Source organism: Eubalaena glacialis, chromosome 7 (assembly GCF_028564815.1).
Source record: "Eubalaena glacialis isolate mEubGla1 chromosome 7, mEubGla1.1.hap2.+ XY, whole genome shotgun sequence".
Classification (NCBI taxonomy): Eukaryota; Metazoa; Chordata; class Mammalia; order Artiodactyla; family Balaenidae; genus Eubalaena; species Eubalaena glacialis.
This window is the reverse complement of record NC_083722.1, coordinates 101,823,569-101,837,366: the sequence shown is the minus strand read 5'-3', so window position 1 is coordinate 101,837,366 and position 13,798 is coordinate 101,823,569. Positions and strand designations below refer to the sequence as shown.

The 13,798-nt window shown below is 38.0% G+C and overlaps 1 protein-coding gene across 2 annotated transcripts in view; it reads right to left on the bottom strand.

Annotated features, from left to right (window-relative positions):
- Positions 1-13,798, bottom strand: part of ARL8B (ADP ribosylation factor like GTPase 8B) — a 60,310-nt gene that overhangs the window by 9,131 nt on the left and 37,381 nt on the right. For both annotated transcript variants that reach the window (XM_061195557.1, XM_061195558.1), the window contains exons 2-4: positions 9,583-9,663; positions 8,190-8,263; positions 7,458-7,551 (exon numbers count right to left, since the gene is read on the bottom strand). In XM_061195557.1, coding sequence (XP_061051540.1) covers positions 7,458-7,551; positions 8,190-8,263; positions 9,583-9,663 — 249 coding nt within the window. The remainder of the gene's footprint in view (positions 1-7,457; positions 7,552-8,189; positions 8,264-9,582; positions 9,664-13,798) is intronic.

Below are 13,798 nucleotides of genomic sequence, written 5' to 3'. Positions count from 1 at the left end.
GGGCAAAGCAGAGAGATTCCCGCACAAAGGAGTGGTGCCAACCAGCACTCACCAGCCCCAGAGGCTTGTCTGCTCACCCGCCGGGATGGGTGGGGGCTGGGAGCTGAGGTTCGGGCTTCGGTCGGACCCCAGGGAGAGGACTGGGGTTGGCTGCATGAACACAGCCTGAAGGGGGTTAGTGCACCACAGCTAGCCAGGAGGGAGTCTGGGAAAAAGTCTGGAGCTGCCGAAGAGGCAAGAGACTTTTTCTTGCCTCTTTGTTTCCTGGTGCGCGAGGAGAGGGGATTAACAGCGCCGCTGAAAGGAGCTCCAGAGATGGGCGCGAGCCGCTGCTATCAGCGCGGACCCCAGAGACGGGCATGAGACGCTAAGGCTGCTGCTGCAGCCACCAAGAAGCCTGTGTGCAAGCACACGTCACTATCCACACGGCCCCTCCCGGGAGCCTGTGCAGCCCGCCACGGCCAGGCTCCCGTGATCCAGGGACAACTTCCCAGGAAGAACGCACGGCGCGCCTCAGGCTGGTGCAACGTCAAGCCAGCCTCTGCCGTCGCAGGCTCTCCGTACCCCTCCCACCCCCAGGCCTGAGTGAGCCAGAACCCCCGAATCAGCTGCTCCTTTAACCCCGTCCTGTCTGAGCGAAGAACAGATGCCCTCAGGTGACCTACACGCAGAGGCGGGGCCAAATCCAAAGCTGAACCCCGGGAGCTGTGCGAACAAAGAAGAGAAAGGGAAATCTCTCCCAGCAGCCTCAGGAGCAGAGGATTAAATCTCCACAACCAACTTGATGTACCCTGCATCTGTGGAATACCTGAATAGACAACGAATCATCCCAAATTGAGGAGGTGGACTTTGGGAGCAATGATATATATATATTTTTCCCTTCTCTTTTTGTGAGTGTGTATGTGTATGATTCTGTGTGTGATTTTGTCTGTATAGCTCTGCTTTTACCATTTGCCCTAGGGTTCTGTCTGTCCATTTTTTTTTTTTTTTTATTGCTTAAAAAAATTTTTTTTCTTAATAATTATTTTAATTATTCTATTTTATTTTATATTATTTTATTTTATCTTTTTCTTTCTTTCTTCCTTTTTTTTCTCCCTTTTATTCTGAGCTGTGTGGAGGACAGGCTCTTGGTGCTCCAGCAAGGCGTCAGGGCTGTGCCTCTGAGGTGGGAGAGCCAAGTTCAGGACACTGGTCCACAGGAGACCTCCCAGCTCCACATAATATCAAACGGTGAATATCTCCCAGACACCTCCATCTCAACGCCAAGACCCAGCTTCACTCAACGACCAGCAAGCTACAGTGCTGGACACCCTATGCCGAACAACTAGCAAGACAGGAACACAACCCCATCCATTTAGGCACAGAGGCTGCCTAAAATCATAATAAGGCCACAGACACCCCAAAACACACCACCAGGTGTGGACCTGCCCACCAGAAAGACAAAATCCAGCCTCATCCACCAGAACACAGGCACTAGACCACTCCACCGGGAAGCCTACAAAACCCACTGAACCAACCTTAGCCACTGGGGACAGACACCAAAAACAATGGAAACTATGAACATGCAGCCTGCGAAAAGGAGACCCCAAACACAGTAAGTTAAGCAAAATGAGAAGACAGAGAAACACACAGCAGATGAAGGAGCAAGGCAAAAACCCACCAGACCTGACAAATGAAGAGGAAATAGGCAGTCTACCTGAAAAAGAATTCAGAATAATGATAGTAAAGATGATCCAAAATCTTGGAACTAGAATGGAGAAAATACAAGAAACGTTTAACAAGGACCTAGAAGAACTAAAGAGCAAACAAACAGAGATGAACAACACAATAAATGAAATTAAAAATTCTCTAGAAGGGATCAACAGCAGAATAACTGAGGCAGAAGAATGGATAAATGACCTGGAAAATAAAAGAGTGGAAATAACTACTGCAGAGCAGAATAAAGAAAAAAGAATGAAAAGAATTGAGGACAGTCTCAGAGACCTCTGGGACAACATTAAACACACCAACATTCGAATTATAGGGGTCTCAGAAGAAGAAGAGAAAAAGAAAGGGACTGAGAAAATATTTGAAGAGATTACACTTGAAAACTTCCCTAATATGGAATAGGAAATAGTTAATCAAGTCCAGGAAGCACAGAGAGTCCCATACAGGATAAATCCAAGGAGAAACACGCCAAGACACATATTAATCAAACTATCAAAAATTAAATACAGAGAACAAATATTAAAAGCAGCAAGGGAAAAACAACAAGTAACACATAAGGGAATCTCCATAAGGTTAACAGCTGATCTTTCAGCAGAAACTCTGCAAGCCAGAAGGGAGTGGCAGGACATATTTAAAGTGATGAAAGAGAAAAATCTACAACCAAGATTACTCTACCCAGCAAAGATCTCATTCAGATTCGACGGAGAAATTAAAAGCTTTACAGACAAGCAAAAGCTAAGAGAATTCAGCACCACCAAACCAGCTTTACAACAAATGCTAAAGGAACTTCTCTAGGCAGGAAACACAAGAGAAGGAAAAGACCTGCAATAATAAACCCAAAACAATTAAGAAAATGGTAATAGGAACATATATATCGATAATTACCTTAAATGTAAATGGATTAAATGCTCCAACCAAAAGTCACAGACTGGCTGAATGGATACAAAAACAAGACCCATCTATATGCTGTCTACAAGAGACCCACTTCAGACTTAGGGACACATACAGACTGAAAGTGAGGGGATGGAAAAAGATATTCCATGCAAATGGAGATCAAAAGAAAGCTGGAGTAGCAATTCTCATATCAGACAAAATAGACTTTAAAACAAAGACTATTACAAGAGACAAAGAAGGACACTACATAATGATCAAGGGATCAATCCAAGAAAAAGATATAACACTTGTAAATGTTTATGCACCCAACATAGGAGCACCTCAATACATAAGGCAAATACTAACAGCCATAAAAGGGGAAATCGACAGTAACACAATCATAGTAGGGGACTTTAACACCCCACTTTCACCAATGGACAGATCATCCAAAATGAAAATAAATAAGGAAACACAAGCTTTAAATGATACATTAAACAAGATGGACTTAATTGATATTTATAGGACATTCCACCCAAAAACAACAGAATACACATTTTTCTCAAGTGCTCATGGAACATTCTCCAGGATAGATCATATCTTGGGTCACAAATCAAGCCTTGGTAAATTAAACAAAATTGAAATCGTATCAAGTATCTTTTCCGATCACAACGCTATGAGACTAGATATCAATTACAGGAAAAGATCTGTACAAAATACAAACACATGGAGGCTACACAATACACTACTTAATAACGAAGTGATCACTGAAGAAATCAAAGGGGAAATCAAAAAATACCTAGAAACAAATGACAATGGAGACACGACGATCCAAAACCTATGGGATGCAGCAAAAGCAGTTCTAAGAGGGAAGTTTATAGCAATACAAGCCTACATCAAGAAACAGGAAACATCTCGAATAAACAACCTAACCTTGCACCTAAAGCAATTAGAGAAAGAAGAACAAAAAAACCCCAAAGCTAGCAGAAGGAAAGAAATCATAAAGATCAGATCAGAAATAAATGAAACAGAAATGAAGGAAACAATAGCAAAAATCAGTGAAACTAAAAGCTGGTTCTTTGAGAAGATAAACAAAATTGATAAACCATTAGCCAGACTCATCAAGAAAAAAAGGGAGAAGACTCAAATCAATAGAATTAGAAATGAAAAAGAAGAAGTAACAACTGACACTGCAGAAATACAAAGGATCATGAGAGATTACAAGCAACTCTATGCCAATAAAATGGACAACCTGGAAGAAATGGACAAATTCTTAGAAATCCACAACCTTCCGAGACTGAACCAGGAAGAAATAGAAAATTGAACAGACCAATCACAAGCACTGAAATTGAAACTGTGATTAAAAATCTTCCAACAAACAAAAGCCCAGGACCAGATGGCTTCACAGGCGAATTCTATCAAACACTTAGAGAAGAGCTAACACCTATCCTTCTCAAACTCTTCCAAAATATAGCACAGGGAGGAACACTCCCAAACTCATTCTACGAGGCCACCGTCACCCTGATACCAAAACCAGACAAAGATGTCACAAAGAAAGAAAACTACAGGCCAATATCACTGATGAACATAGATGCAAAAATCCTCAACAAACTACTAGCAAACAGAATCCAACAGCACATTAAAATGATCATACATTATGACCAATTGGGGTTTATCCCAGGAATGCAAGGATTCTTCAATATACGCAAATCAATCAACGTGATACACCATATTAACAAAATGAAGGAGAAAAACCATATGATCATCTCAATAGATGCAGAGAAAGCTTTCGACAAAATTGAACACCCACTTATGATAAAAACCCTCCAGAAAGTAGGCATAGAGGGAACTTTCCTCAACATAATAAAGGCCATATATGACAAACCCACAGCCAACATTGTCCTCAATGGTGAAAACTGAAACCATTTCCACTAAGATCAGCAACAAGATAAGGTTGCCCACTCTCACCACTATTATCCAACATAGGTTTGGAAGTTTTAGCCACAGCAATCAGAGAAGAAAAAGAAATAAAAGGAATCCAAATCAGAAAAGAAGAAGTAAAGCTGTCACTGTTTGCAGATGACATGATACTATACATAGAGAATGCTAAAGATGCTACCAAAAAACTACTAGAGCTAATCAATGAATTTGGTAAAGTAGCAGGATACAAAATTAATGCACAGAAATCTCTTGCATTCCTTTACACTAATGATGAAAAATCTGAAAGAGAAATTAAGAAAACACTCCCATTTACCACTGCAACCAAAAGAATAAAATATCTAGGAATAAACCTACCTAAGGAGACAAAAGACCTGTATGCAGAAAATTATAAGACACTGATGAAAGAAATTAAAAATGATACAAACAGATGGAGAGATATACCATGTTCTTGGATTGGAAGAATCAACATTGTGAAAATGACTCTACTACCCAAAGCAATCTAGAGATTCAATGCAATCCCTATCAAACTACCACTGGCATTTTTCACAGAACTAGAACAAAAAATTGCACAGTTTGTATGGAAACACAAAAGACTCCAAATAGCGAAAGCAATCTTGAGAAAGAAAAACGGAGGTGGAGGAATCAGGCTCCCTGACTTCAGACTATACTACAAAGCTACAGTAATCAAGACCGGGTGGTACTGGCACAAAAACAGAAATATAGATCAATGGAACAGGATAGAAAGCCCAGAGATAAACCCATGCACATATGGTCACCTTATCTTTGATAAAGGAGGCAAGAATATACAATGGAGAAAAGACAGCCTCTTCAATAAGTGGTGCTGGGAAAACTGGACAGCTACATGTAAAAGAATGAAATTAGAACACTCCCTAACACCATACACAAAAATAAACTCCAAATGGATTAAAGACCTAAATGTAAGGCCAGACACCATCAAACTCTTAGAGGAAAACATAGGCAGAACACTCTATGACATAAATCACAGCAAGATCCTTTTTGACCCACCTCCTAGAGAAATGGCAATAAAAACAAAAATAAACAAATGGGACCTAATGAAACTTAAAAGCTTTTGCACAGCAAAGGAAACCATAAACAAGATGAAAAGACAACCCTCAGAATGGGAGAAGATATTTGCAAAGGAAGCAACTGACAAAGGATTAATCTCCAAAACATACAAGCAACTCATGCAGCTCAATATCAAAAAAACAAACAACCCAATCCAAAAATGGGCAGAAGACCTAAATAGACATTTCTCCAAAGAAGATATACAGATTGCCAACAAACACATCAAAGGATGCTCAACATCACTAATCATTAGAGAAATGCAAATCAAAACTACAATGAGGTGTCACCTCACACCAGTCAGAATGGCCATCATCAAAAAATCTACAAACAATAAATGCTGGAGAGGGTGTGGAGAAAAGGGAACCCTCTTGCACTGTTGGTGGGAATGTAAACTGGTACAGCCACTATGGAGAACAGTATGGAGGTTCCTTAAAAAACTAAAAATAGAACTACCATATGACCCAGCAACCCCACTACTGGGCATATACCCTGAGAAAACCATAATTCAAAAAGAGTCATGTACCAAAATGTTCATTGCAGCTCTATTTACAATAGCCAAGACATGGAAGCAACCTAAGTGTCCATCAACAGATGAATGGATAAAGAAGATGTGGCACATATATACAATGGAATATTACTCAGCCATAAAAAGAAACGAAATTGAGTTATTTGTAGTGAGGTGGATGGACCTAGAGTCTGTCATACAGAGTGAAGTAAGTCAGAAAGAGAAAAACAAATACCGTATGCTAACACATATATATGGAATCTAAAAAAAAAAGAAAAGAAAAGAAAAGAAAAATGATCAGAAGAACCTAGGGGCAAGACGGGAATAAAGATGCAGACCTACTATAGAATGGAGTTGAGGATACGGAGAGGGGAAAGGGTAAGCTGGGACAAAGTGAGAGAATGGCATGGACATATATACACTGCCAAATGTAAAACAGATAGCTAGTGGGAAGCAGCCGCATAGCACAGGGAGATCAGCGCGGTGCTTTGTGCCCACCTAGAGGGGTGGGATGGGGGGGCGGGATACAGAGGGAGACGCAAGAGGGAAGAGATATGGGGACATATGCATATGTATAACTGATTAACTTTGTTATAAAGCAGAAACTAACACACCATTGTAAAGCAATTATACTCCAATAAAGATGTTTAAATAAATAAATAAATAAATAAAAACACCCAGTCCCGCACAGCCTCTTTTAGTGTCCGGGCTGCCGCAGGCTCGCCACAGTCTACCCCACCCTCCCCACTCTGCTCTGTGCTCTAGAAACACTGGCCTCCTCCCAGTGCCCCACCTCCTCCTACCAAAGAGCCTCTGCCTGCAACTCTCTTTTCCTCCAGCTGTCACATCCCTCACATGCCTACACATTCCTCACATCTCAGCTCAAGCAGCACTTCCTCGGAGAATCCTTCCTTCTTCCCTCAAACTACATTAAGTCTCCCCTCTAACTTACAACTCGATAGCCCCTTGTACCTCTCCCTTGTAGCACTGATCACAGCTGTATTATTCAAATGATTTCATACCATCTACCTAGTTTCCTACTAAACCATAAGCTCCATGATGGTAGGAAGCATGTTTCTTTTCACTTCTGCTCACTACTCTTTCCCCAGGACTAAGCACTGCTCCTACTACATATAGTTCAATAAACAGCTGGTTAAGAAATGAATAAACAGCACACTGAGCAGTATGTGGCAGATACTCAGTAAATGTAAGCCTTCCAGGCTTTAAAACAAAACACATTTTACTGATTTCAAACACAATAAATAAAAATGTATAACTATACTTGTAATAATATAATTATAAATATTATAATTATATAATGTAAAATTAACCAGTATTCCACACTCACTGGAATTCCTTGTAACTGTGGCTTATCTAGAAGATTATGTAGTTCATTTCGAGAGGCTTCTATCTTTTCACGATCTGCAGCATCTATCATGTAACTTTAAAAAAAAATAAAGTGATCTCAATATGTCTCCACCATATTCTTTGATGATCGCAATTAATAGATTTTTTAATTTTCTTAATTTATACTACTGTAACTGTTCATTAAAATAAAGTCCTCGATTTTAAAAGGCTTGCACCCAAAAATACTTTTTAATAGACTGTTCTACAGATACAAACTACTATATATAAAATTAGATAAGCAACAAGGATATACTGTATAGCACAGCGAATTATACCCATTATCTTGTAATAACCAATAATGGAATATAATTAAAACTACTGAATCACTATGCTGTATACCTGAAACCAACACAATATTGCAAATCAACTATACTTCAATAAAATAAGTAGATAGGTAGACTTCTTAGGGGACTAATACATGATAGCAAAACATTTATATCCATTAGCTCTTAGCTACATAAAAAACAAATAAAACTCTTATTCTATCATTCTATTTTTAAAGTCTGATGTTAATGGGATTACACTAAGAGAATATCTAAGAAAGACTGTTATTGCCCAAAATAAAAATTGAGCCTTTGTAAGTATGAAAAACAGCGTTTTCCCTTGAAACCTAAACTGACTGCAAGGGGGTAGACGGTGGGGGGGGGGGGGGCGGCGCGTGGAAGCGGCTTACACAATAGCGTTGACCCCTCTGCAGTACCGTTCCCACATGCTCCGGAAGCGGGGCTGTCCTCCTATGTCCCAAATCTTCAAATCAAGATAGACAGTTCTTAATAAAGATATTTCAAATAACACATTGAAGAAAAAAGCAGCAGAAGGAGGGGAGAAAGATCAAGCAGATATGCTCATTTCCACAATGTTAGAGCCAAACTGCTTTTGAAAAACTTGAGGTCAAACAAGCTCTTAATCTGGAAGTTCTTGGGGCCACTTCTAACTTGAAGCTCATACTGAATATGTTTACATTAGATCTAATAGGTGGTGCTTGAGCAAAGATTTAGTTTTTGTGCAATACTTTCTTTGCCTGTTAACCAATAAATTTCCAATATTGAAAATACATATTTTTTGAAATAGCACTCTTAAAATCTGCATAATCAGCCATCATCCATATTTGAAGTCCAAGACAGAAAAAAACAGTTCATTCAGAATCTATTTAAGTTTAGTTGTCTGATTGGGTATATATTAACATCTAATCATTTTTAGTTATTCTGTACATAACAGAAAACATTCCTACCTAGGTGCTTTTCTTATATAAAATTATTTTATCCATATGAAAGCTACTACCCACAGTAATTTCACTATTATGGCTACTCTGTAGGGCTATGTAAAGGTCTGAAGTCATGATATTTATCTTTAGGAGGCTTCCAATTTAGCCATAGACATTGGAAACACGCATGAAGACACACACATGAAAAATTAGCAGCTTCATTAGATAAGCTACGGAAAGAATTCAGTAAACAGCTTCTGTGAACCACAAGAACTGGGTAAAATGGCCATAAAGTTCAGGCTATAGAAGTAAACACCCCCCATGAACAAGGAATACAAAAATAATAATACTAATAAATTAAAAAACAGTCCAACAGTCCACAATTCAAACCTATCAAACTTACTCTAGAAACAAAATTATGTTAAACTAGTTAACTTTTTACTGTTTTATGGTTTTAATTTTAGGGCTTATTAGCAAAGAAAGGGAAAACTAGTTTACCATATTTGCTACCACAAATATAATACTAAATTACCAACATTATAAACAATTATTATCTTTCAATATAAAATATTACTCATGAAATAATGTAATAATATCACATTCCAAATACTCTGAAGATGGGATTTTTATTTCCTAGGAACACCTAAATCCCAAATAATACTTCTGGCAACCCATATGCTAAGTTTTTTATGGGCACTTAACAACATTTCAACACACATTTTGATTTACACTCTTTTGGAACATGCCCACTCATTAATTAAGAACTGCCAATACTCATGTAAAATGCAAAGAAACAAACAGAAAAATTCCTAGTTTGTATCTGCTAACAATGTAAATGAAGTATGGCAAGAAGCTGACGTACCTTTATTGTGACGTTACCTTTAGTTACTTTCCTCATGTTGAAGCCCACTGTAGGTATCATATCTTCACTGAATTGACCTGACTGAATGAAAGAAAACATTTTTAGACTAATCGTTGTTTATTAAAACATGTAACACTGCAAACCTTTCACATCAACATTACTCTGTACCCAACTTAGCAAATAACTAATTTTTTAGTGACGATAACAATATACCTTAAGAAAACACTCCTAATAGCCATAAATCTTGAAGAGGTGCATTATTTTTTTCATTCAAAGACACAGTCTTCCATTAAAGATACTTCTGAAACTACTATAATTTTTTACGTATTTTTAAGTTTAAGAAAAGAAATACCGTACAACTACATATGAACATTTATTAATTCGCCCACCTATACGTGAATTTTTGCATACAAGGTACAAGTAAATCAGAAGTAAAAGTTCAAAGTTTTCTATCTTTAGGACTGAAATTATTTTGACAATACTGTTAAAATTCACTGTTGCTTTTCTGAGTCAGTCTTTTAACAAGGCTTATAAAATGTTTTCTTCATAAACATGATCCTCCCTTATGTAATCAATTATATTCTCTTTTTGGTTTCCGACCTTCCTGTCAGAAGACTAAAATTAAATATCTTCTAACAGTATTTATATTTTTAAATTTAAAATGTTCATCCATCTAGGATTTGATTACACAATGCAAGAAAGGTGCTTTTTACAAATGTATAACCTATAATCACCTCACTCCTCATTTAAAATTTATGTATTTATTTATTTACTTATTATTTATTTTTGGCTGTGTTGGGTCCTCGTTGCTGTGCGCAGGCTTTCTCTAGTTGCGGCGAGTTGGGGCTACTCTTCATTGTGGTGCACGGGCTTCTCATTGTAGTGGCTTCTCTTGTTGCGGAGAACGGGCTCTAGGTGCGCGGGCTTCAGTAGTTGTGGCATGCGGGCTCAGTAGTTGTGGCTTGGGGGCTCTAGAGCGCAGGCTCAGTAGTTGTGGCGCACAGACCTAGTTGCTCCGCAGCATGTTGGGTCTTCCCGGACCAGGGCTCCAACCCGTGTCCCCTGTATTAGCAGGAGGATTCCTAACCACTACGCCACCAGGGAAGCCCTCACTCCTCATTTAAAAATCCACAGTTTCCTAACTAGATTGATGTGATACACCAAATTCCATTTAGAGACTGTTCTATATCTGAGTCTTCAATTCTTTTCCATTAGTCTGTTTATTTCTAATTGGAAATAAATTAGGACTACATGAATTACTGTAGCTTATCCTATATATTATTCTATATAGCAGATCAAGAAGTTGGAATGTTCAGGAATGTGTTTCATCTCTCGCATTTGAAATAAACTTTAGAAATTAATAATTCTGTTAAAATACTAACTGCCCTTTATCAACTCTTGATATTTAACCAAGTCTCTCCACCTAGGCACATGGTGTGTCCACTCAAACATTCAAATCCCTTATATCGTTCAGTGAAGTATCATAATTCTCTCCTAACAGGTCTTCCATCTTTCTTGTCATATTCTTTATTTTGACTGCAATTATGAAGTACACCTAATGAGTCACAATTGATACTGATTTTATATATTTACATATTCATATATTTTATTTGCCAAATGTTTATTTCTCAAGTGACCTCTTAATTATTAGGTACAGCTCAGGATTATGAAATATATCAACATGGGAGTAATTAAACAAATGGAACTATTTTCAAGGCCCTAACATCGGCCAATTGTTCGCCACACATTCATTCCAAAACTGTCTACAAGTACCAATTGTACCAAGCACAATGAATTCCGATTTTACAAATTAATTTCTTCTACATAACCCCAAAAGTGTTCTACTTTTTTTATTTTTCCCCTCCTGTTCAGTGGAGTTTGGGCTAATCTCAGAAAAAATGTGAAAGAGAGAGAGGAGAGAGAGAGAGAGAGACAGAGAGAGAGAAAGAAAAAGAGAGAGAGAAAGAAAGAGAAAGAAAGGAAGAAAGTTAACACAACCATAATCACTACTTTATTTATACATACAGACATTATAATTTTCAGAACTTTCACATATACGATTTATATGTGAAGATCTAGTCATGATATCAAAACTACATATATCAAAACTAGCCATAACACAAGAACAAAAAATATAACCTGATTAAAAAATGGGCAAAGGTAAAACCAAAGGCATAATCTATGAAAGAAATAATAAGATAACTTCATTAAGAACTTCTGCTCTGCAAAAGACAATGCCAAGAGACTCGGAAAACAAGCCACAGAGTAAGAGAAAAATATGTGCAAAAGATATTCCATAAAGGACTGTTATGGGAAATATACAAAGAACTTTAAAAACTCAGCAATACGAAAACAAACAATCCAATTAAAATATGAGCCAAAGATCTTAACAGACATCTCACCAAAGAAGATATACAGATGGCAAATAAGCATATGAAAAGATGCACCACATCATGTGTCACCAGGGAAATGCAAATTAAAACAATGAGATACCACCACAAAGCAATTAGAGTGGCCCAAATCTGGTATTCTTTGATAACACCAAATGCTGATGAGGATGCGGAGCAAGAGGAACTCTCAGTCATTGCTGATAGGTTTGCAAAATGGTACAGCCACTTTGGAAGACACTTTGACAGTTTCTTACAAAACCAAACATACTCTTACCACACAATCCAACAATGACACTCCTTGGTATTTACCCAAAGGACTTGCAAACTTAAGTCCACACAAAAACTCACACATTAAATGCTTACAGCATCGTTATTTATAATTGTTAAAACCTGAAAGCAACCAAGATGTCCTTCAATAAGTGAATGGATAGACTGGTACATCCAGACAATGTAGTATTATTCAGTACTAAAAGAAATTAGCTATCAAGCCACAAAAGACATGGAGGAGCCTCAAATGCATATTTAATGAAAGACCCAATGTGGAAAGACTATATACTGTATGATTCCAACAATATCACATTATGAAAAAGTCAAAACTATGAAAACAGTAAAAAGACCAGTGGTTGTCAGGGGTTGGAGAATGAAAAACAATACGGCAGTTCCTCAAAAAATTAAAAATAGAATTACCACATGATCCAGCAATTCCACTTCTGGGTATTTACCCAAATGAAAGCAGGAACTTGAAGAGATATTTGTATAACCATGTTCACAGCTGAATTATTCATAATAGCCACAAAGTGGAAGCAACCTGAGCGCCCACCTGCAGATGAGCAGGTAAAGTGTGGTCTAGTCCTACGATGCAGTATTTTTCAGCCTTAAAAACCTTATTCATGGACTTGAGGACACGGGGAAGGGGAAGGGGAAGCTGGGACAAAGTGGAAGAGTAGCACTGACATATATACACTACCAAATGTAAAACAGACAGCTAGTGGAAAGTAGCTGCAGAGCACAGGGAGATCAGCTCGGTGCTCTGTGACCACCTAGATGGGTGGGATAGGGAGGGAGGGTGGGATAGCGAGGGAGGGTGGGATAGGGAGGGAGGGTGGGATAGGGAGGGAGGCATAAGAGGGAGGGGATATGGGGATATATGTATACATACAGCTGATTCACTTTGTTATACAGCAGAAACTAACACAACAATGTAAAGCAATTATACTCCAATAAAGACGTTAGGAAAAGAAAAGCTTATTCATGCTACACCGTGGACGAACCTTGAAGACATTTTGCTAAGTGTAAGGCCAGTCACAAAAAAGACAAATACTTCATGATTCTATTTAAATAAGGAGCCTACAGTAGTTAAATTCATAAAGACAGAAAATAGAATGGTAGTTGCCAAAGGCTAGAGAGGGGGAAACAAGGAATTAATGCTTAGTGGGTACAGAACTTCAGGTTGGGAAGATCAAAGGTCCTATAGATGGATAGCAGTGATGGTTACACAAAAATGTGAATGTATTTAACAGTACTGTACACTCAAAGATAGTTAAGATGGTAATTTTAACGTTTTGTGTGTTTTACATTTTTTAGAAATGTATGATGTAAAGGGAGGCAATTATCACTACCGTTTTACAGAACAAGAAATAAATTCCCAAGGTCACATAGCTCAATAGTGGTTGATTATATGTCTTAAAGATCGCCATTGTGAACTGTAATAGGCTTTAATTAATACCTGAGGAGAGGTCTGTATGAGATAATGGCTCATTTATTTGGTATATTAGGAAAAGGTGCTATACATAATAAACCAGCCAAAAATTGTAGCTAAAGATTTT